The 25,651-nt window shown below is 36.1% G+C and overlaps 1 protein-coding gene across 1 annotated transcript; it reads left to right on the top strand.

Annotated features, from left to right (window-relative positions):
* Window positions 1–345: 345 nt before the first annotated feature.
* Window positions 346–5,480, top strand: LOC149410774 (protein Asterix). Its single transcript, XM_089647715.1, has 4 exons — window positions 346–434; window positions 544–674; window positions 1,399–1,514; window positions 5,255–5,480. Exons 2-4 carry the CDS (start codon window positions 557–559, stop codon window positions 5,348–5,350), a joined length of 330 nt encoding a protein of 109 aa, XP_089503841.1. The 5' UTR covers window positions 346–434; window positions 544–556; the 3' UTR covers window positions 5,351–5,480.
* Window positions 5,481–25,651: the final 20,171 nt, after the last annotated feature.

The following is a 25,651-nucleotide window of genomic DNA, read 5'->3' on the forward strand; positions in this document are numbered from 1 at the left end:
ATTTCAAGGGAAGTGATCGTGAAGTAGAGAAGATGAAGGGAAGTAACTAGAGTGGTTTATTTATGCACTAGATGGTCACTGGTCATGGTCAAGGCCGCTTAGCGAGGTTAAAAGTCTCGCCCTGAAAGCTGAGAACTTCTTTGTAAACTTTCTTCCTGTTATATGCGTTGTTTATGAGAAAGGATACGAGGTTACAGCAGTCGTGAATAAATATGAATAAACCAAATATTTAACTATTGTTTGTTTAAAAAAAAATGGTTATCTTTCGAATAAATAAAGTGATTCCATAATGTGGGGTACTTTTTTTACACAATTTTTATTAAGATTTTTCCATATGGCAACAATATTTGGAACTGTCAAACCACTAATCTGTTTCGTTGCATATTCTTCAAGTAGTTAATTTTATTTTGCTTATAATTCCGCTAAATCCAAAGGTTAACATACATTTTCAACTAAAAGCTTCGATCAAATGATTAAACGTACTCTTATTTAAAAATTTTCATAGATCTGTCAATAATTAGTTGTATATTTTTTATATTTTAGATTACAAGTAATCATGCAGACTAATCAAGCTGTGGACCCCAGGCGTCCAGAAAGACAGCAGAGGTTCAAGCCTCCACCAGCGGCCACTCTTCCCAGTGAAGACTTGACTACTGATTACATGAATATATTGGGTAAATCAAAAAACATAAAATATTATCCCATAACCTCAAAATTTGTTAAACGTTTAGTAATTTTATATACTTGATATGTTTTAGAATTGAATCACATTATTATTGAATCTAGTATTAATAGTCAGGTTTGTTAATATTTTATCATATTTTGTAAATACCAACTTCTCCGAACATTAAACTTCAAATCGGGTTCTGTCGAAAGTGTTAACTTTAAGGGATAAACCGACAGAAGTGTATTGTGGGCGTGTTGAACAGGAATGTATGGCACTTCTAAATAAAGGGTGCGTCGTATTGAACAGGCATGTATGGCACTTCTATATACAGAGTGCGTTGTATTGAACAGGAATGTATGGCACTTCTAAATACAGAGTGCGTTGTATTGAACAGGAATGTATGGCACTTCTAAATAAAGGGTGCGTCGTATTGAACAGGCATGTATGGCACTTCTAAATACAGAGTGCGTTGTATTGAACAGGAATGTATGGCACTTCTAAATACAGAGTGCGTTGTATTGAACAGGAATGTATGGCACTTCTAAATACAGAGTGCGTTGTATTGAACAGGAATTTATGGCACTTCTAAATACAGAGTGCGTTGTATTGAACAGGAATTTATGGCACTTCTAAATAAAGGTTGCGTCGTATTGAACAGGAATATATGGCACTCCTAAATATAGGGTGCGTTGTATTGAACAGGAATATTGACAATGTGTTTGTTGTTCCAGGAATGATCTTCTCCATGTGCGGACTGATGATGAGGTTAAAGTGGTGTGCCTGGACCGCCCTGTACTGCTCCAGCATCAGTTTTGCCAACTCCCGACTGTCTGACGATGCTAAACAGGTAACTGTTATTAAAACTTACCATATCACTCGCTTCATCATTACACGTATGTATTTTTTTATAGAAGACGCACATTCCTGGGTTATGAATAACTTGATGAATCTGGTCACTCAGCTACTAACTGGTTTAACTCAATAGAATGCGTATCTCTCGTGGCATGCTACATATACTAGACTGATCTATGATTAAGGTTTCTTCTAGCCGGAGGGCAAATTTATCAATATTTAGTTTATTCGTGGACCGTTGGGGTAGGGTACACACAGCATGACATGGTTAACTTTGCAGTCGGTGGTGTCTCAAATTTTATGTCTCCAAGACCAAACCGATAAGTACTTTCGATTTTTAACATTCTGAAAAATCAAAGAACAATATTTATTTAAAAAATACTTGCAATTTTGGGTGACTGATTAAAAAATGGCGTGCAAAAGATTGTCGCAAAACCGTTTCATATTTTGTAATACAAATTTTGGAGTGGACTCTTCTCCCACGGGGCCTTCGGGGAACCTAGGAGGGGTGGGGAGGAGAGATGAGACCCTCTTCCCTCGTGGGACCTTTAGGGAACCAAGGGGGGGTGGAGAGGAGAGATGAGGCCACCTCCGTGAACTCTTCCCTTGTGGGACCTTTAGGGAACCAAAGGGGAGCGGAGAGGAGAGATGGGGCTCTCTTCCGTTGTGGGGCGCTCAATGAACCAAAGGGGATTGGAGAGGAAAGATGAGACTACAAATAAATAAAATAAATAATACAAATTTTGAAAACGTTAAATATTCGATAGCACCTGAAAATCTGAACGATTTTTATTAAATAAGAAATATTAAAACTCTCTTCTGTTACTTATATAAGGTTTTCAGAAACATCATTTAAAAGCGTACCTTAATAAAACAGAACCCAAGTAAAATATCAATCATAGAGCGCACAGAGAAAGCACCGCTTGTTGCTTATCAATGTACTAGATGAAGGAGTTTCGTAGAATTAGCTAATAGAAATTTAATGTTTAATGCGTAACGGAGTTAAGCATGAAGAAGAGAAAGGTTGGGATTTGCCATGGTATTTAAATTTTATTTTTTTAAATTAATTTTATTTAAATATTTTTAAAACTGTTGAAAAGAATGTGAACTTACTAAGTACCCCATTCAAAGGTCACATTGTACATGGTTATTTGTGTGAATTATATATTTGGTCAAGTCAAGTAATTTTTGTAAACGTGTCAAAATATAACAAGAGGTAAATTATAAAGCTAAATAATAAAAGAAAAACATAACGTTGATCTTTGTTAGGTTGCAACATTCTATCTGTATTCTTCCTTCCCGTGTACACTATCAATATTTTAATAAAGCAAAGACATAAGGCAGATATAATATAAGAAAATAAAGTGACAAGTCGAATCAAGTCAAGACTACGCCGTGGGTCAGGACTACGGGACACTTATAATATTCCATCACTTGTTTAGCGACTGGCAAAAATCATTCAGACTTATCCCAAAAAAGTTAAGGTTTTGACTTGAGTTGACCAGTCTACACATTCTGGACAATGGTGAATAATATCCAAAATTTGTCGAATGATGGTTGAGGAAGAGCAGTTCATTATTTCTGAGTCTGTGCGAGGGGATATTGAAGGGAATGAGTTGCAGTAGAGTAGGTGAATCAATAATACCATTTATAATTTTAGAGAAGCAAATGAGGTCATTTCTTTCCCGACGGACTTCCAAAGGAGAGAGGTTTAGAGTTAGTTCAATTTCATCATATGAGTATTTGCCTTTTTCTAAACCTAGCCTCCTAGCAATCCCTCTTAAGAACCGATGTTGAACAGATTCAATGCGTCGAATGTGGACAGCATAAAAAGGAGACCAAATAACACAAGCATATTCAAGATGGAGGCAAACCAAGGAGCAGTAAAGAGTTCTAAGGGTATTTACGTTTTTGAAGTCCGAAGTGATTCTAGTGATGAAACCAAGTAGTTTGAGGGATTTATTAACGATTGCAGTTATGTGATCCCGAAAAGAAAGCTTGCTATCAAGAGAGACACCAAGGATATATCGGATAAGTTAGCCGAGTTTTCTACCTATCATGAGTATTTCTTGTTTATTTATTAATATACGTTATCCTATTGATAAGCTATCAAGAGGATAATGAAATACCCCTCTAAATATGTTCATTTTAACGCAGCATCACATTCATTGATGAAATGCTTTGTAGATTATTTTATTTTATATTGTAGAAACAAACAGTACATGATTTACAGAGATGAAACAATATACAGGAATAAGATATTTCACATTGTGTACCTATGATATGTTCCCTTGTAATGTCTGCTAAGTGGTATGTTTATTCCTTAATTACCAGGTGACGTGTGTAGTATATAGGTGTGTGTGTGACGTGTGTAATGTATGTGTGAGTGTTTGTTTGTGTGTGTGTCTGTATTTATGCTCATCGAACAGTTTAAATTATTGACATGATGACACGTTTGAATTTGGGCAGTGAATCCGAAAAAATGTCAATGTTAAAGTTAAGACTATTGTGTATTTATAAATAAACTGGTGGATGCAATCTGTTCTCAATAAGTTTTTGTTATACACGGTGTCCGGAAACACGTAGTACAAGCGGGAAACTGGAGAATCTACACCACATGGGGAACCCAAATAAATATAAAGTTTTTTGATTTGAGCATTTTCACGAAAAAAAAATTTTTTCGGCTATTTCAGGGTTAAATTTTTTTCGTCATTCCATCTGAGACGCCGACGCAACGAATAGGAATTATTATTAGCATAGGTAGGTACTCACAATATGTAGCGATGTTCCGATCTCCAATTAAAAACACAAACACGTCACATAAATTATTTTTAATGTTCACCGTTAACTTCCAAGCACAGTTAGGTCCGTCTGATAATTGATTATTGCACTATTTGAATCATGTCAGAGTTAATTTTTACCTCGTCGAAGGCATCGATGATAAGTCTCAAAATCAAAACATTAAAAACGTACAACTGTTTTCAAACACGTCGAACGCATCGATGATAAATCTTAAAGTATCACTATCAAAACAATAATAACGCGTATTAAAACACACAAATTTCGATCACAATTCGCTTTTATGTTTAAATTAACGAGAAAACTTCTTAAAGCAAAATGCAATGTAAACAATCACATAAATACGGCCACCTGCGGCGACCCATAAACCAAAACTGACTTACTTACGATTTAACAGAAATGGGACATCTGCTTATCGTGCGTCTCTTTCCTTCATATGTTAGTTGAACCCAGCATACTAGAGAAAGCTATATTTTGCGAATATGTCAGAGATAGGTATGAATATTAGAACTAGAACAACAGATGTTTTAACCCTGCAGAGCAGAAATATTTTATGATTACACTGAATTAAATGAAGGGTGATTTCAAAATATTGCTTTAAATCCGGGTTTCTTTATTTGTTTTACTTTTAAATAGTTTTAATTAGTTGGGTACTTTGATCTTCAGTAATAATTTATAAGAATTTGATAAAAAAAAAATCTACTTCTGACTCGATTTACTCGAATACGAAAGCTCAAATCAAAAAAAATTATGCTACAAAATCGACTCCAAATGTGATGTAGATTCACCAGTTTCCCGCTTGTACTACGAGTTTCCGGACACCGTGTATATCGTCTATAGTTAGTAATAGGATAGAGCATTAAAAGAAATGTGTGTCCAGCGTCTTTAATCCTGACCAATACCGTTCACCAACTCATCAGCTGTCTCCGATTGCAGATCCTCAGTTCCTTCATGCTGTCCATCTCGGCGGTGGTGATGTCCTATCTACAGAACCCTCAGCCCATGATCAACCCGTGGGGCGTAAGCAGTTAGCGCTATCAACCAGCTAGGAATAAGCCTTACATACCATAAATCCATTATTATTATTTATAAAAATACCAACATTGCTGTTTCGAATTATTATTATAAAACATAATATATTAATGTACCTATTTGTTAATAATGATTTTTTTAATGTTTACATATTCATTCCATTTCCAATAAACATTGAGAAAGAACAAACGAAAAACAGACCTAACCTAACCTATATTAACTATTTTTTGCTCTGTTTTATTCGGTAACCATGAATTCCATACAGGAGGCATTGAGATGTTTCCATATTATCTTTGAGTATGCTGTGTAGTGGGTCTTTTTGAGGGATAGGAGGGAGGAAACACAAAAGCCAGCGAGTCCTTTCATAGCTAAACTGTTATCATTCATCTACCATACGAAGAAGAAGAGAAGAAAAGTGTGTGGCGATGTTGCTTTGTTTTTTATACAAATCTATAGTTTTATTCCAAGTTAAAATTTTGCACACAAAAGGAAGGTCACTGTCAGCTTGAGATTTCGAAAAACCACCCTCATTCCTTTTTCCCAACCCCCACTTTTGCACACTTGAATTTCAAAATAAAAGGAAAATTGCTATCTCCATCTGATTTCGATTAACTCTGCGTAAAGCCCGGGATACGCCGTGGTCTTCAGCTAGTATTATATCGCCACTCCAGACGTAAAACATAAGAAACGTTCAGATGCACATTTTCTGAAAATTTACTTTTTTTACATTTAAAAAAAATGTGTATCCCACGATGTGACGCATAAAGCAGGGTACTCACCAAGAGTGTAGCATGTAACGTATCTGATACTGTATCAATCTGCAAGTGGGTACGGCTCGTCCACGGTAACCGCGTATCCGCCTTTAGTGCTCGCTATGGTGCTCGCAGTGAAACCGTCGTCAGCGAGTCACTGCGAGCACACTGCGCTCTACCCGCGAGCGGCTCGCAGTAGGCTCATGCCTACGTACTCACTTGATACAGTATCAGATACGTTACATGTTACACGGTTAGGTGAGTACCCTGCTTAAGAGTTCCAACAGTCTGGTGCCAGTGAGGCTGAAGGGCAGGGGAAGGAGGTGGGAAAGAGGAAGGCGTGGAAGTACCTGGCTGTCAGATCTGGTCACCAAACACGGCTAAAGCCATTTCAAGCAACGTTTCAATCCTAAATGGTGGTCTTACACCACGGCGATACTCAAAGTATCTTGTAGCACTCTGGAAATACATCAGTGAAATGCGATTTATCTGTGGAAATATTCATAATTTAACAAGTGACCTTATTTGAGCAGATGATCTTTTTAAAGAGGACCTACCCTTTCCCAACGGCTGTGGAAACTGATTGTTTGACCTTCTTAGCCGCACATGTCAGGACTTTCTAGACCCTTCAATGTCCCTGCATGCATGATTGTTAGTATGAAATAATGTATGCATTCTTACATTCATAGTAACTCAAAATAAGGACACATCAGAGATGTGTTTGCCTGATGGTTTGGCATCTAAATTGAAATTATAAAGAAAGAAAACAATTACAGGTGTAATTATGATTAAAACATGAAAATATATAAGCCACGTATCGAGAGCAGTTTACTCCACTATCACAGGGCAGTTCCGAAGAGAATGAGTGTGGCGAGCGGCCTGACCACAACGAGTCCAACCACCCGCGTCCCTTAGCCGGTTTCCCGAGAGTACCCTCGAAGAAATGTTAATGGGGCGAGATACTCCCAAAGACCCTAGGGAATGAAGTGACCCTCATTATGACCGGGCTTATGCAAACATTCTCCAGGCCCGCTCATGGCGCCGGGGGAGGCACCCGTGGGTGATCAGCAGATGATCTGTGTAAAAACTCATTATGTACAGTTTGTCATACTTGCTTGGATGTAAAACTCAAGCTGTACTGTTTAACGGGATAAATAATTTTAAAGGTGAGAAAGAAATAATAATAATTACTTTTTTGTTTTATTGAGTAGGATGTTTTATTTTCCAATGTAAATTTGTTACATAAATTTTGTTTACTTTGTATTCTTTTGTTATCTTTCTGTATACTTGTATAATTTTTAAGTTAGTTTTAAGATTGCTAGTTAATGACACGGTTGTGTCAAAACGAAAATACAAATACATGAAATATAAATACAAGAAACAAAATTTAAAAATAGCAATGACCAAAAATATTTACGAAGAGACAGTGGAAGGTTTGAAAATGGTTGGAATAATTATTTCATATGATCTACAAAATTCACCAAGTTAACATTAACCCCTAGGAACCAACCAACTACAAAAGCAGTTCTTTTCTGTTTTTCATCTTTTGAACGCATTTCAATACTGTCCATGAAAATTCATAAGTAAAGCGTTGACATTGTATATGCCTGTCAATTATTTTAAATATATTTTTCATTGGCGATCGTATGTTTACAGATATGAAAAAGACCGCGTGCCTGAGGGAGACAGATGAATGGGAGTGTAAATAGTACGTATGTTATCCATTGTCTCTCTCTTGTCGCAGATTCGGAACAACAACCTTACCTTAAACACCTGATAGAATTAAAGAACGTAATAGTACCTGCGTGTCTTATTATATATTTGGCTTTGACAATTATTATATTTGGCTTTGAGATATTTACAAAATATTAGTGGATCCGCCGCAATGCTTCGCTATTGCTAATGTCTTTCTCTGGAGCCTCCGATTTCTTCCACCATTCATATTACTGAAAAAACTACATTACATGGACTTTAATTCAACTCTGTATCTCATTATGATGCAGAGATATTGCGTTAAATTTTCAGCTATATCGGTCGACTACTTTTTGAGTTTGCGAGCCCAAATAAACGCAGACTGAATTTTTATTTATTAAGAAGATTATGCAAATCTTCTTGCTAAAAGATTTTTGGTTGAATTGCCAAGTTGATCACTAGTGTTTGCATTTAATGTTTAAAAATCATAAATTATCACATTTATAGTTCCATGACAGTTGATTCCCCGACAGTTGGCCCGCTGACAGTTGATCCCTCGGATAGTTGATCCCTCGGACAGTTGATCCCCCGACAGTTGGCCCGCTGACAGTTGATCCCTCGGATAGGTGATCCCTCGGACAGTTGATCCCCCGACAGTTGGCCCGCTGACAGTTGATCCCTCGGATAGGTGATCCCTCGGACAGTTGATCCCCCGACAGTTGGCCCGCTGACAGTTGATCCCTCGGATAGGTGATCCCTCGGACAGTTGATCCCCCGACAGTTGGCCCGCTGACAGTTGATCCCTCGGATAGGTGATCCCTCGGACAGTTGATCCCCCGACAGTTGGCCCGCTGACAGTGGATCCCTCGGATAGGTGATCCCTCGGACAGTTGATCCCCCGACAGTTGGCCCGCTGACAGTTGATCCCTCGGATAGTTGATCCCTCGGACAGTTGATCCCCCGACAGTTGGCCCGCTGACAGTTGATCCCTCGGATAGTTGATCCCTCGGACTGTTGATCCCCCGACAGTTGGCCCGCTGACAGTTGATCCCTCGGATAGTTGATCCCTCGGACAGTTGATCCCCCGACAGTTGGCCCGCTGACAGTTGATCCCTCGGATAGTTGATCCCTCGGACTTTTGATCCCCCGACAGTTGGCCCGCTGACAGTTGATCCCTCGGATAGGTGATCCCTCGGACAGTCGATCCCCCGACAGTTGGCCCGCTGACAGTTGATCCCTCGGATAGGTGATCCCTCGGACAGTTGATCCCCCGACAGTTGGCCCGCTGACAGTTGATCCCTCGGATAGGTGATCCCTCGGACAGTTGATCCCCCGGATAGTTGATTCCCCAAATCATTATTTCTTCTGTACGTCCTCATCGGTAAAGTATGTTTGCAGAGAGGATAGACGGTCGAGAGGATAACAAAATTCGATATACTTATAATTGCAGCCGTCTGAGTGGAAATCCGCAATATAATTATTTTTGATAATTATAATGCCATGTCACTGAAGAGGTATGCATAAAGGATATACAGCAAAGCAACAAAATATGACATACTTATACATGCAGTCTGTTAAGTGAAATACGCTATATCTAAGTACAACACTTTTTTAAGTTAATCTCTGGGACAATACACAATCGAAAGAGGTTAACTTTTATGTCCCTAACAATTATACTCGAGGAAGATCCCATGCACTCTTATATGCTTCGAAAGCGAGGACTTCTGCCTATCAGAACGCGCCAATAAACAGAGCGACTCAACTGCTTAACGACTCTGCATTAGCCATCGACATTTTCAATGTCACCTACAGACAATTCAGTAACTATCTTATAACACATGTGACAAAAATAGTAAAACTGCCTGTGTAAACCTTTTAATATGTAATCTTCTCCATGATATATTGGTGTATAACCGTTTCATGGAGAACATGAAAAAATAAATAAATAAATATGATATTTGTTACTATACACCCCGAAGGGGTATGCAGAGAGAATATAATATGGCCAAATAACAAAATATGAGATACTTATATATGCAGTCTGTTAAGGGAAATATGCTATATCTACTTACATATAACTAAATGTCCTCGAAGGGGTATGCAGAGAGGTGTGAGAAGCAGCCTACTTGTACCTTCATTCCGTGGAATTAAATAGATCCTCTACATCTGCGTATCTATTACTAACTTCATGTAATCTAGGTACAAGAGAGTGTTTGAAATGCTCAGTCTTGGAATTGTTACATTTAAACATGATTTTGGAACGAGTAGCTCTTGTAGGTATATGAAATTCAAAAGGTTAAGTAATTCAAATTTAGGATTGAAAAGATTATTCCGCTGCGTCAATGGCACTAATTGTCTACGCGCTCAATCAAACTCAAAATACTCATCATTCCCACTGTCAATGGGAAGTCTCGATTGTCTCAGTAAACGAGCAATTATTGTTAATCGCATCAATGGCGTAAATTTACATAACTATTGAGATTGATCGTCTCCGGGACGCTTAAGAATGCCGATGTAAGCGTAATGAACAAAATTTAGAAAGGGACCCTTCAGGACAGAGCTTAGATTCTGAATGGTGGTTTCCGACCAGAACTATTTTGAGAGTATCTCCTAATGAGGTGCAAATCTACCACATATAATGTTTTTGTATTCATAGATTTTTTTAAACTGCTGGGCGTGTAGCAAGACGACTGGCAAGATGACTGTTGAAATCACAGTGTCATCAGATGGCATCCTTGGTTGGAAAAGAGAAGCAGAGGTCGCTCACACAGTCGATGGGCTGATGATTTAAAGATATTTATTTATTTATTAATTTTCGTTAAATCGACAGTTTACATTTATTTAAGGTTGTACATAAGTATTATATGGCCAAAATAAAACCAATTATGGATTTCCTCCTTGTGACTTTACCTCTACTGACACAGCATAATAAGGAATAAGTAAATTAATTTTTTAAGAAAGGAACATGAATTCAAAAATTTATTCAAAACCAATAATTATATAAAACTTAAAATTTACAAAACAAAACATTTATCAATACATTTATAGCCATGGAGAGAGGTTGTAGATATTAATCAAATCATAATAGAAATATAAACAATAGAGACATAACATTATTCACAAACCATCAGAGAAATATTCCTTTATGGACCTCTTGTATTTGGTAAGTTCGCAACTGAAAATATCCACCTTGGATAATACGCTATTGAAATTATTGCGTAGTCTGTTCAGACAAGAATTCTGCTTAGAGTTCGTTTTGCTTTGATCAACCCTGAACAGGACACAAGAGCGTGTTGAACGCGCAGGAACATTGAATTGAATCTTGTTTAGCAACTCTGGGCATTGAATATTATTGTAAACTACTTTATACAGGAATAGTGCATCCTTATGATGCCTCCATACATTAAGTGAATCAATTGCAGTACTGCAGGCTTCGGATGGATGAAGCCCCCTAGGATCGGCAAATTTGTTAATTTCCAAATTTGTCCAAAGCTGGACGCCAGAAATCTCACGAAGAAGAAAAACCTACAAAAAGCCCTGTTATTTTTTCTGGATTCTGCATAAGAGTTCCAACTTTCTGGAGCCAGTGGGACTATTGCATCCCCATTTAGGGTATATCGAAGCACCTGGCAATATATTATTGTATGTACAAATTAAGTATTTTATTTTGATCAAATGTGAAACAACAAAACTAAATTAAATGTTTTTTTATCACTTCCGGGCTTTGTACCCGCAACTTCTAGATCCGGAGTCAAAGAGCTTATCACTCAGCCACTGAGGACGTCGTAACATTACAATGGAGTTCTCAGTGGCAGGACCACAGCATATTATTAAGTAAAAACTGCTGTTGTATAAATACTGGTGTGGTTTTGAAGCTAATTGGCCAGGGTGTAGAATCTAAAGCTGCGTTTATACCAAAGTCTTCCACTAAGTTTTCCATAAGTTGCGGCAATTTGTTGCTTTTTCTACAAAATAGAGCAACTTTTTCTGTCTTCCACTTGTGGAGAGACAAATCTTCCACTAAATTTTGGTTTCCCGCGGAGTGTCGGTAAAGATCAAAGAAAGTTGACAATTAAAAGTGGAAGATTTGTTGCTGCGCGCTTTGCGCTAGCAACTTGTAGGAAACTAGTGGAGAACTGTTCCCCTCCAAGCAAACTTACAAACTTCAATAACAAACAGTGAAATGGTTGACTTTGAGATTTTAGAGAAATAACCGAGACTTGTGAACGAATCACCAGTAGCCAAAAAACGTAATGTAACTGCTAGCTTTTCTTGGACAGGTACTGCTTTCCTGTAGTTTGTGTCACGTTTCTTGATTTTATATCCGATCATTGAAATCAAATACTCAAAGTCACTACTGGTCATTCTCAGAAAGTTTTTGACACTCCCGTAGCACCTCAGCTCACCACTCAACGGATCGACGTCATCTTCGCGGATATAATGCCTAATTCTTGACACTATTGCCTTTCGTGCCAATTTTTCGGCAACAAGTTTTCCATTTGTTGTTCTAAATTTGAGAAGAGCAACTTTTAGTTTTCAACTAAAAGTTGAAACACGGCTTAATAAGTGAACATTGTGTTAAGAGCCACTACCCACTCGACCGCCGAGTCAAATAAACCTCTTCATCTCGGTAATTAATTAAATAACTTCAATATTTACCAACTATGCTTGTCTTACTAAATAGCTGTCTGTTTACTTGTACAATCTTTAGTTGTTAACCCTCTCAAACACTTTGTTTAAACAACCATTGCGTAGGTTTATTTTTATTTATTTATGTCTATTCTTGAATACACGTTTTACAAATTATAACAGTGGTTTATATTGCAGTACAGAGAAAAAAGCACAGAAAAAAGGTATAAAAATAAAGAACATAGGTTGATATAGGTAAAACTGTGTAGGTGATTATTATATGTAACGTGAGCACCTCACTAGGAGAACCTGTGCTGAGGTGTTAACGTGTTTGTGATTAATTCGACAGGTATTTATGTGTTGTGGTAGAAAGTTATTATTTTTTTTTCACAGACATATATTGAAGCATGAAAACACACTTTTATATGTGAGTGTATGTATTTTTGGATAATTCTTGAAGAACATGCATAATATTTAATTTTACTTATTATATTTTGGTTATGTTTGGTTTGGAATTATAATCTTTTGAATAAAGTGAATATCTTGATTTTTTATCCCGCCTAAGATATGTTTTTTGAGAAAGTTTGTAGATGTGTTTGTAGTCAATAATTGTTTCAAAGTAATGGGCATACTGTTAAAAAGTTTGGTTGCGTAGTATTGAAAGTGTCTTTGTCCGTGTGTGGTGTGTGTTATCGGAATGTTCAGTGTTTTATTTGTTGAGGACCTGGTTTTTATTATGGCTTTTGCTTGATTTGTAATATTAATCTTTATTATGGATGAGGTGTAGGAGAGCAGTTTTGGCGTAAAGTTGTCTTATTGACATGACGTCTAGTGTTTTGAAGATTTTGGTTTGTGTAGAATGGTACTTGCAGTATGAGTTTTATTATTGCCTTTTGAACTTTTTGAATTGGGTCAATTGTTGTGTTTGTAGCGCTTCCCCAAGCTAATATTCCGTAAGTGGCAATGGATTGACACAGTGCAAAATATATTGATCTGAGTATTGTTAGTGGAAAAATGTTTTTAATGGATTTTATTAGGTGCAAGACTCGTTTTAGTTTATTAGTAATAAAAGTAATGTGTTCAGTCCATTGTAAGCAGAGATGTGCTTTATTTCAAATAAATCCATTTCAAATGGAAATGCAAAATGGGTATTTTCCATTTTGCATTTTAAATGCTTTTCTAAAAACCATTTTGCATTTTAAATGCTTTTCTCAATGCATTTTCCATTTTAAATGCTTTTTTGCAACATTCTTCCTACTATCTCCAATCATCTTTTTTTTATAAGCCCCAAATATCAGTCGGTTCTCAACCTCGCTATGAGAGATAATTTACATTTGTCAAGTTGCTCCCTGGTAGGAGCCCTGGCAATTGAGTGATACCATTACAAAAAATACTGATTTAAATACTGAACATGGGGCCATGACGCTGTAATATTAAATGTTAGATAGCAGTTTCTATGTTTTTACGTTGGCAACATTAGTCCCGCGCAAATTTTTTGTGATTTCATAATCTGTAGTCGTGGTGAGAGTGGTATATTTATGGTCGTGGTGTTTTTGGATTTACCATCAAGTAAAATGTTTGTTCTAGATTGATGTCCATTATTAAATGACAAAATTGTTTAAAAATTCTATAATTATTTTAATTTTTTGACCTGAGAAACCATTTTGCATTTTCAATGTATTTTGAAAATAGGTATTTTGCATTTTGCATTTTCAAATGGAAAAGTTTTGACCCATTTCCATTTTGCATTTCAAATGGTTTCGGGTACCCATTTTGCACATCTCTGATTGTAAGTATGTATCAATAATAACTCCTAGGTACTAGGTTAACATGTATCTTTCGTTATCACCTCCCGCCACGCCATTAGCCAAATGAAATATAGAATTTTGGCGTCAGAGAGCGATGTTTAATTTTGTTTTCGGATCATATTTTCATGACATTTCATTTTCCGCAAAGTATTTGAGTCAATATTTCCATATTTTCGGTCAAGATTGCACAAGATTGTCGTGTATTGTCGACTTATTGCCCCGTCTTGACTGTGAGTTTGTTCGGCTACCGATATTACGACAATTTTAATAAATAATTTAGCTTTTGATATACTTCTCGAATTCCGCTGCATGCTTAAGGCGATGCACTACGTCGTGTAATATTTTAAATCAAGCCGCCATCAATAACACCCCTTACGTAGATGGCGATAAGGTTTAAGGTGCCTGTTTTGATTTATGCAATAAATCAACAACACAATAAAACAACTTCTTGATCAACCAAATAATAATTATAAGTTTTAATTTGATTTTTTACATATCTTCTGATTAAAGGTACATATTAGTAGTAATTGATCAAATTCAAATTTTAATGGTACATACTCAGTATATAATTAACTATTTAATTTCATAAAATCAATTAACAAAAAAAAATTTTTCTTCTTTTAACATATCCTCTTAAAATATTATATCAGCATTCGAGCCACCAACAGATTATTGTCGCAATTTATTATGTATCTCCGCTTGCAATATTATCAGCTCTGTTTACTCCAAATGAATAAAATAACTCCATGTACTTATACCACCTACTACCTACTTATTAATCGAAATGTAATAATATTGTTTTCATTTTATTTTTATTCTTAAATTAATGTTCAATGTAAATAAATATATTCTTACATTACATTTACTATGTATCTAATTTAGTAACATCTATTGTAGTCTATTTTCATTATATATACTTTTGTTATCATTCTTTATACATTTTGATTATTTCTTACTTTGTAAATAAAAACTTTCTTTCTTTTCTTTACCCTATATAATATATTGTAATGGCACTACTCCCCAAATCAAACACGAGAAACGTTTTTCTCTATTTAATTGGGTAGTTACGTTAAAAATAAAATATGTTTATTGTAATTAGTTTTTTTTTTTAAAAACATGGCCTAAAAGTGCCTTTTATTTTATTTTGTGGATGTTCAGGCATACATTTTTTCCTGTCATTTTATAAATAACTTAATTTGCAACATTATACAATAAAACCATAACCGAAAATGGGTTCTTAAGTAGGAGATTTTGAACTTTAAAGCAGTTTTCATAGGCCTTATATGTAATTTTTTTCTGAGCTTATAAAAAGATTTATCTAAAAAATACTCGATTATTTCAAAGGCCAAGATGTATTCTACTCGCAGTATTTAATTAAAGCATCTGAAACATTTGTAGGCGACCAAATTTTCAAACCAAAAAAAAAAAAGATTTTGCATCACTACGTAGTGCATCGCCTTAATACGCAAAAAATATATACATCTATAAATAGCACCTGGTTTCAACTTAATTACTACAAAAAACAACTATTTATGTCGGGGGAGATGGTAAATGTCATTTCAAACACTCGTTTGTACCTAGATTACATGAAGTTGGCGGATCTGTTTAACTGCACAGAAGCTAGGTACAAGAATGCTATACTATCATATCTTCTAAATAATTACTAATATAATCTACATGGCTCTCTGCCAATCACTGTTAGAATACGGTATTATCGGATGGGGCAGTGCAAAAAAAAATAGTAAATCCACTAATTAAAACTCAAAAAGCCATAATGAAAATTATACTGAAAGTTCCTGTAAGAACTAGCACTGAAGAAATCTTCACTAATCTTAACATCATGTCAATTAAACAACTATATTCTTAAACTATACTCATTTACATTCATAAGTACAAAACCCAAGAAATAACAACAAACACGTACAATAGAAACACTAGATCTCATGGTCAAAAACATATCCAACAAATAACTACTAATACAACTTTTGGGCAAAAAAGCTTTTTATATCATAGTATTAAACTCTATAATAAAATACCACTCACACTCAAAAACCTCAACACTTTAACATTTAAATCTCAAATAAAAAGCTGGATACTTAACATAGGGAGATCTGAAATAGAAAATTTACTGAGATCAAACACAGACTAAAACAGAATTAACTGAACTATACCAAAAAACACTATCTTACTTATTTTAAAATTACTTTAAAAAATATATACTACATTATACTTTGTTGTAATATTAATTTCTTATAATTAAACTATAATATGTAAATGACATCCTCAGCACGGGAGATCCCAGTGAGGATATCATTATATCATATCTTAAGAAAAGAAGACAATAAATCATTATTATTATTATTAATGTAAGTCTACTCATACTTTGTTGATAATATTTTGTTTGTACTTGTATCTCCTTCTAGTATTAATTTTATACTTTCTGTCGACATTTTATGATCAAATGCCACAGTTAATTGTTGTTCTGTGGCATGAATTATGGTGTGTGGTATATTTATACCGTTGATATTCTATAAATAAATAAAAGATGCATTAACTATTGTTTTCTCAATGAAAGTAAAGTTCTCATGTTAGGAAATACGCATAAATTATTAAAATAACCCAAACAAAACCCTAAAAAGCTATTTATTGAAATTATCATGGGCGACATAAACCCCGGATTAGATAAACATCTTCAAAAACTATCAAGTGTTGTTTTTTAAAGAGCTTGCGGCGGAATTCGACAATTTTACCAAAGTAATAACAGTACAAGTTTGGTGGAGTTATTGCAAGAGATCGTTTTTTGTGTTTTTGCGAATTTGTCTTATAAACGGAAATCTTGTCAGGACACGACAATGATGACAGCCAACAACTTGCCCTGCATGATTATTGACAGGCAATATAGGTACAATAATGGGCATTTTAAATGGTTCATTTACCAGCACACCAAAATTACAACACCTGCGAAATTGAATCATTTTTTATAAATCGGAAATCTGAAATTGATTGAGAACAAACGCATAAAATGAAATAAGATTCAGTCTGCAATTCTACAACTATTTTAAAATAATTCGGGCAACAGTTTAAAGAAATATAGTAAAACTTCGAATTTTCTGTACAAAAATCTATTCGCATCATTTTTTCTTCAGGCCAATTTGTTTCAAACTCTCGTCACATTTTTGATGATCATCAATTCGTCGATCAGCGCCATTTTGAATTTTTGACATTTATTTAAATATTGTATATTACGGTCCTCGTTCTTTTACAATTTTTGGTTTTTGATAAAATTGTGTCCAGTTGACATGAATAGCACATAAATACATTGATCGTAAGCTGAACGTGTAATTTGTGCTATTCAGATGTAGAATGAACCCCTCATGTGAATGCTATAGCTACGCCCTTGGCTCCTTGACGCCTTAGCAAGTCGGCGTCCGGAGCGGACTGCTCCAGTCGTACCTGCGCAGGGCAGGCCCTGATGAGACAGATCGCGTGCTAAATCAAAACCGCCTCCACCTCGGACGATATCGGCTAAATGGGCTACAACTAAAAGGTAATAAGTCACTGGTGACATCGGTTTCAATTCAAATCTACATGGGAGGCATATATCGAGTATGATTATCAATTCAAAGGTATTTCATTTGGTTTGTAGAGGGTTATATAATTCTGTAATTTATTCCGTCAATGTCCTATGAATATTTCGCAGGCTTCTATTGGTCAACGGTTCTCTTTGAAACGCGCCAATTTTGCATTCGGAATTTGAATCGGTGTCAAAGAGAAATTATTTGAATAGTTGCGTAACGAAAATGGTGCGTTTATTGTACTAGCAATACTGACTGTGGGCTTACCGCTGATAGTTCCCTTGTAAACACTCCCTAATTCTCATAAACGACACTTTTTAACGTGAATAACAACAGCCTCAACACTGGCACACGGAGAAAAATGAGTATTGCTGATTTAGTAAAATCCGATTAAAAACGGAATTGCAGGCCGTTTCCTATTAAGCTTTTAGTACATTCATAATACATCGGAATGCGTGTTCATGTACCTGTATTTGTCCTGATAATACACAATGATTAGAATTTTTATGAACACGTGTTCCGACACCGCGATAATGCCTGCGACATACCACGCGCTATATTTTCGTGGCTTGGCCTAGTTTACCATGGCGAGTGATATGCTGAAATAAGCCAAGCCAAGATGCGTATAGCGTAATGTAACCCACCTACCTAACACATTCGTGTTTTAGTGAAAGTTTATCAGGAAACATATCAATTCATTCGTAAGGCCTGCAATCCCGTTTTTAACCGGAATTTCAAATAGAGATTCTTAATAAATTAGCTGTAGTCATTGTTCTCCGTGTGGCTTTGCCAATCGGGGTATGTTGTGAGGCTGGAGGGAAGAGATGGAGATGAGGAGGGTCAGGAAGTACTTGGCTATTCTGATCTGTTTGCCATACATTTCTAAAGTCATTTCAAGCAAGGAAGCAAGGTGTCGATTCCGAAAGTATATCCTTTACCAGGGCGATACTGAGTGTATCTTACTCTGGTGTGTATGTAGGTACCTAACACAAATAGAGGTTACCGCACCGTAGCTCTCAACGGCAGGAAAATGTTCGTCGAACTTTCAAAAAAATAATGTTGCAAGTTGAAAAATCCCGTAACGAAAAGTAAGACATAATGCATTTGGAATTATGCCAGCCAACCTACCTCTTAGCCATTTGTTTTTACATTAGCTTCACTCAGGAAAATAATTCCTCTCATGGACTATGTCAACTTTGGGGATGCTGTGTGGAGGGTCTTTTTAGGGAAGGCAGGAAGGTAGGACACAAAGTTCTGGTAAGGAAAAGGCATGAGGGGTGGGTAAGACTCTGGGGGTCAGTGTGTCCAGGAGTGACGGACAATGAATCCATCCCCCCACTGCAGTACAAGGCGACATTCCGAGAGAGTCCTGCTGGAGAAGTGAAAAGTCTCCCTCAATCATTCTCTCGCGATCTGGCCTGCCGCCATTGATGTATTATACTAGATTAGCCCTGTCTAGTTAAATTCATTTTTAAAATAACGCCACGTAGCGTAGGTACGTCACAAATATGGAGATGAACTTAACAACCCAACTCTGTTTAAACTCCTTGTACAAGCGTTCAAACTCGTAAGCGAAACCACGGAGAATTTGTTGTCAGAGGTGTTGTAATATGGACATAATTCAAATTTAAATATTTGGAACTCGGTTATTTTTGTGATTGAAAAAATGAACTTGCCCAGCATAGCTGAGAAGCAAAATAGACCAACAAAAGGTAAAACGCAATGCACAGTGCCCATTTCGCATTGCGACATAATGCGTGGGCCTTTTCATAAACGTGCATGTGAACCAAACCAAAATTGTGTTGGGGTTATTTTGAAATGAATATGCCGTGTCTAGTCTAATTTAGTCTATGCCTGCCGCGCATTTGGTGGATAGACCCATCCACCACATGAACTCGGGCACCCCTGCTAAGTCACTGAACGTATCGAACCACTTGGGGTGACCTATGGCAAAGTTGTTGGTTATCCAATAAGTGGTTCCTGGGGCGGCGGTACCCATACCCGCTTCCAAAATTGAAACTTCCCCTCTTTTCCCTCCTCACTTCCTTGCCTCAAAACATTCCTCAATAATGGTGATGCCATAGTCCCACTGGTTCCTGAAATTTTGAACTCTTATGCGGTACCAGTTTACGTAAAAAAATAAATTTCATAATGCCATTCATATAAAATTGCATTAATTCTCTGTCCAGACAATTTCCCCTCACCATAGATTTGGCTTCGATGTCATTCGTACAAAACCGTACTCATGCTCTGTCTAGGGTTGTTTAGGTCTCCATGTAACAAAAATATGCCTGATTGAACCATATATAAATAGAGTCTACATTCCTTGAAATATCAGTGTGAAATTTGTTTCCTATGCAGTAAGTAGTAAGGGAGGTGTGGCGGCTGTTGATGTCGCCCGAATCCTTCCGACCGAGAATGAACTCAACGAACGAGTCGAAGGTGAACACTACTAAGTCAATTTACACAATTTTACACTGATTATGGTAAAACCCTACTTACTGGTAAAGGTTATATATACCATTGCTTTCCTTATATTTTCCAGTACGACTTGTACAATATCTCAGCGAGTATGTCGGCATCTTGAAGTTATCGCCGGAGACTTGTGCCCGGCGAGCGCTTGTAACCAACTGATGGCCGAGATACTTCACATCGGACAGTGATCATACTTCGAACGCCAAAGCTGGCTCTATATATTTAATTATTTATCATTTCTCGAGGGTATTCTTGGAAAACTGGCCAAGGGATGCGGGTGCATGGGTTCGTTGTGGCCAGGCCGCTCGCCAAGCTAATTCTCGCCGGAACTGTCCCGTGATAGTGGGGTAAACTGCCCTCGATACGCGGCTTGTATATTTTCATGTTTTCATCATACTTACACCTGTAAATATTGTTTTCTTTCTTCATAATTTCACTTAGATGCCAAAACATCAGGCGAACACATCTCTGATGTGTCCTTATTTTGAGTCACTATGAATGTAAGTATGGATACATTATTTCGTATTTACAAGCTTGCATGCAGGGACATTGGATGGTCTAGAAAATAGTTTTGAAAATAAATGCAGCTTCTTTTTACAAAAAAATAAAAAGACCTGACGTGTGCGGTTAAGGATTTTAAACAGTCAGTTATCTCACACAGCCGTTGGGAAAGGGTGGGTCCCTTTAAAAAAAAATCATCTGCTCAAATCAGGTCACTTGTTAAATTCTGAATATTTGCCTATTTATGGTAATAATATGTCTAATGGTTTTTTTTCTAAATTAATCACTAATTTCCATCAATTGATCGCAGGTACCTATTCACACTTAAAAATTATATTCATACTTTAAAATTGATTAACTGAGTGTACGGAGGCATCATAAGGATGCACTATTCCTATATAAAGTAATAATATTCAATGCCCAGAGTTGCTGAACAAGATTCCATTCAATGTACCTGCGCGTTCAACACGCTCTTGTGTCCTGTTCAGGGTTGATCAAAGCAAAACGAACTCTAAGCAGAATTCTTGTCTGAACAGACTATGCAATAATTACAATAGCGTATTATCCAAGGTTGATATTTTCAGTTGCGAACTTAACAAATACAAGAGGTCCATAAAATAATATTTCTCTGATGGTTTGTGAATAATGTTATATTGTTTATATCTCTATTATGATTTGATTTATATCTACAACCTCTCTCCATGGCTATAAATGTAAAAATTTTCGTTTCATATAATCTCTTTTTTTCTATAATTTTTTTAATTCATATTCCTTTTTCACAAATTTAAATAACTTATTCCATATTATGCTGTCTCAGTTAAAGTCACAAGGAGGAAATCCATAATTGGTTTTATTTTACTATATAATACTTATGTACCAACTGATTAAATGTAAACTGTCGACTGTTCAATAAATAAACGAGTAATGTTTGGTTCTTTATATCTAATCATGAACCTAAAAAGACTTTAGTTTCTCAATAAAATACTATTCTTGAACCGTGAGTGGTTAATTTATGTTTGAACCTTTGCACCGTGATTGTCAATAAAGAACTCCACTGAAAAATATTATGTTAACATTTATATTCAGAGAAGTCTGTTGAAAAACCGATTCTGAATATATAAATATTATTACATATAAAATTATACGTAGAATTAATAAATCGTGATTTAAAAATGAATAAAATACTAATTACATCGGTTATTTCTATAGCCACGCCGCAGGTATTCGCGTTTTTTAAATCATTGTGAATCTAATATGAATTACTGGTTTTGAAGCAGACTCTTTCCGATGTTAATTATAATAATAACATTTATATAGTGGTCATGTTCATAAAATTATTCCTCAGTGTACCTTACCCAATACAGATCTTATATTATAACACTAAATATACTTGTTGTTTATACAAAATGATGACAAAACTTAGAATAACAATAACAGTAGGACAGGATAAAATAAGAATATTAAAACTAAAAACATAATATAAAACAGGAGGCAGTTTGTGCTCAGAAATGAGAATCTTCTGTGCAGACTAAAAGGTACAAGGAGGCAACCGAAACCAAACAATTTAGAGTAAAATATCGAAAACAAGTTAAGATTAATGAATGGTAAGATTTTTAAAATAATTTTATTTTTAAAGCCCGTTTAAATACAGCCAAATTCTGGAGATTAGTAAGAGCTTAGGGAAGTCTATTCCAAATGAGCGGGCCTGTTACACGAAAAGAGCGATCATAGTATACGGCTCGATTTGACATAGAAAGTTTGATTGAGGTTATTACGTTTTATTGAAGCAAGTAGTGGTGTTTTACAGAGTCAAGGACCTTGTCATGGAGATCGTTACACGTAAATGAGTGTAAAATATTATAAGTAATTAGATTGAAGAATGTATTTTAACACGTTCAATGGACTTAAAGAATCTCTTCGAAGCCCACTAGGTGACGGCACTGAAAATTACTAAAATATTTAATTATTGAAGACAATATTAACAAATCTCAAACAAAAAATGTAAAAGAGAAAAATCAGAAAAAGATTCGGTCGCATCTAGAAATTGAACTCAGGACTTCAATAAAATACAACAGAACTGAGAAAAATCAGAAAACGATTCGGTCGCATCTATGAATTGAACACAAGACCTCAGTCAAAGACAGCAGAACTCGTAAAATCAGAAAAAGATTAGGTCGCTTCTAGGAATTGAACCCAGGACCTTAGTCACAGACAGCAGAACTCGGAAAAATCAGAAAAAGAGACGGTCTCATCTATGAATTGAACACAGGATCTCAGCCAAAACAGCAGAACTCGGAAAATCAGAATAAAGATTCGGTCGCATCTAGGAATTGAACCCAGGACCTACTCGCACACCGAATTTCCAAGGCGCTGGTAATACAAACACGATGTCCATGAGATTATTTTTCATAAAAACGGCTCTACACAAAAGAACACAGAAGAATCATCCCAGTATTATTGATTGATCAGTGATCACCTACCTAGGCGTCTTCTGATTTTGACAAGGGGCCCCAAAATTATACTCGCGCCTGGCGCCAGTTGGCGCATGGCCTGCCCTGGATGCGACCGAATCTTTTTCTGTTTCACATTTTCAGTTGGTAATATTATCTAAGGTTTTACTGCATAAGTTATTCCGCTATAAAACCATTGATTGTTATAATGGTTTTTTCAAAATTTTAATTTTCTCTTCCTAGTTATCAGAACCTAATCTATTATATTGAGAAAGGTGGCGATCAGGAATGCTAAAGTTATACCTACAGCCGGTCAACGGCATCAAAATACCATAGAAGTCGCTGAATAACTTATCCAAAACCTAGTCCCCCTCAGCACAGGATCTCCTAGTGAGGAGGACTATGAATATAATCAACATCTATTTTATATATATATTCTTATAAAAATGTTAAAAAAATGTATAATATAGCTACTAAATAAAAAAAAAATAAAAAAAAATAGTTGCATAATATGACAACAGCATGGTTGAAATGGGGTTTATTAAAATTAGAGTTTTGAATACGTTTAGTACGGAAATCGGATTATATTTATGTATGTACGTGTATAATTAATTTTCCTTTACACCTCATAATGCAGGACATTATATACTGAAGACCGTCTCTGTTTCATGTTGACAAACGGCCGCTTCCTCCTGATTAAGACGAGAGAATACACTAAAATAAAGCCAGAATATTGACGAGGTAAGTGAAACAGCCGTGCACAAAAATATGCGACGTGCGTCCCTGTTGTATCAAATCTCTAAGATAAACTGGGAATCTTCGACATAAGTGATGAAGTCGTGTAAAAACAATATTCGGCGCGCGGCCCTGCTTAATAGACGGACCTACGGTCGACTTTGCCCCAGCAGGCCTAGAAAATCGATATTTCCGTGGGGTTTATTTTAATTATTTCTGATTAACGTATTAGTGAATTCTCAAATTTTTTTAAAGGGATTCTTTAGGAAGTTCATAATACACCGTCTAAAAAATAAAATCTGGTGTTTATCGCTTATTTTATAGTTGAAAACGTTTTATAAATTTTTCAAACATTTCAATTGTAATGTCCTGTTTTTATTAATCTTAATTATAAATAACTTACATCTGTAGGGATCCCTCTGGAAACATTTGAGATTTTAGTAATACGTTCATCAGAAATAATTGAAATGTGAGCGTCGAGCAACCCCTTTATTAGAGTCTTGTCGCCTTAAGGTTTTTCTAAGGCGAATGCGGAGAAATTCCTAAGAATAGGCCATAGCCGACTCCTTCCTACTCCCGACACAAAAACAAACAGACATGTACGTAATATATGGCCATGCTGATGCTTGGCTGATGATGATGCAATTTGAGTAGGGTTTTTTAGGTTAAAAAAATTTCCCTACCGAGAAAATAAGTCTGTAATAGCCAGGTAACATTTTAAACCCCCATATACGGTAAAAATTGTGAGGCGCAATGACACCGTTCTATTTTTGAATTCAGAAAATTTAAATGATTCACCACTTCATGGAAAATAAGAATCTAGAAAATGAAAAAAAAACTGGAAATCGGATGACAGCAACGCTTATGCGTTACATCTCAATAAACTACTGAACTTGGCCTACTTCTGGGCACTGCCCATGCAGAACCTGCGCCAGAGTCGGTTTGGCCATATGGTTAGAGTGGTGTTCGTCCACCGGGCCCCCCAAGTTTACTAAAGTGAACGCGTATAAATAAATAGATTAAAAAATAAACGTTCGGCTGATCTCAGATTCAGAAACAGATATAAACAAAAAGTTGACATAAACTATGAGCTTATTGGCAGCTCGTAATACCGATCCATTGATAATATAATATAGGGCGATTTCGTTGTTAATTCAACGCCTAAAAGCGGAACGTGCTCAGGAAATCGATATAAAATCGTCGTCAGTTCAGCCTATCGATCCGACATTGTTAAGTTATCGATTTAACCGCGCTAGACCCCAGATTTCAGCATCGAAGCCTCATGGAAAAGCATGTTGCTACGCTGAGAAAACTTACTAATAATAATAATAATAATAAATTCTTTATTCCAGGATGTGGGGAGGTTAGTGCAATCCCACACATCCCATAGATGAGATAAGTACAAATAATATTTACATAGAGTAACATAAATAAAATAAATAAAAAGAGATTAAAAAATTAAAAATGAAATTAAATTAAAGCAGAGAAGCACGGGAATCCAACGGATCTAAGATTGTGGGAGCAAGTATCTTTCTCCAATGGTCTTCAATGCTCGATCCTGAAGTCAGACGCGATTCTATGATAATAGTGTTTCTGGAATGGTTTATCCTTTCCCTCAGTCCTGCAATCCTGGTTCTTAACAGAGCTGTAAATCCTGGAACTCGCCCTTCTGTTAACATCGAGG

This window comes from Hesperophylax consimilis, chromosome 27, assembly GCF_061612785.1.
Source record: "Hesperophylax consimilis isolate HC1 chromosome 27, BYU_Hcon_1.0, whole genome shotgun sequence".
Classification (NCBI taxonomy): domain Eukaryota; kingdom Metazoa; phylum Arthropoda; class Insecta; order Trichoptera; family Limnephilidae; genus Hesperophylax; species Hesperophylax consimilis.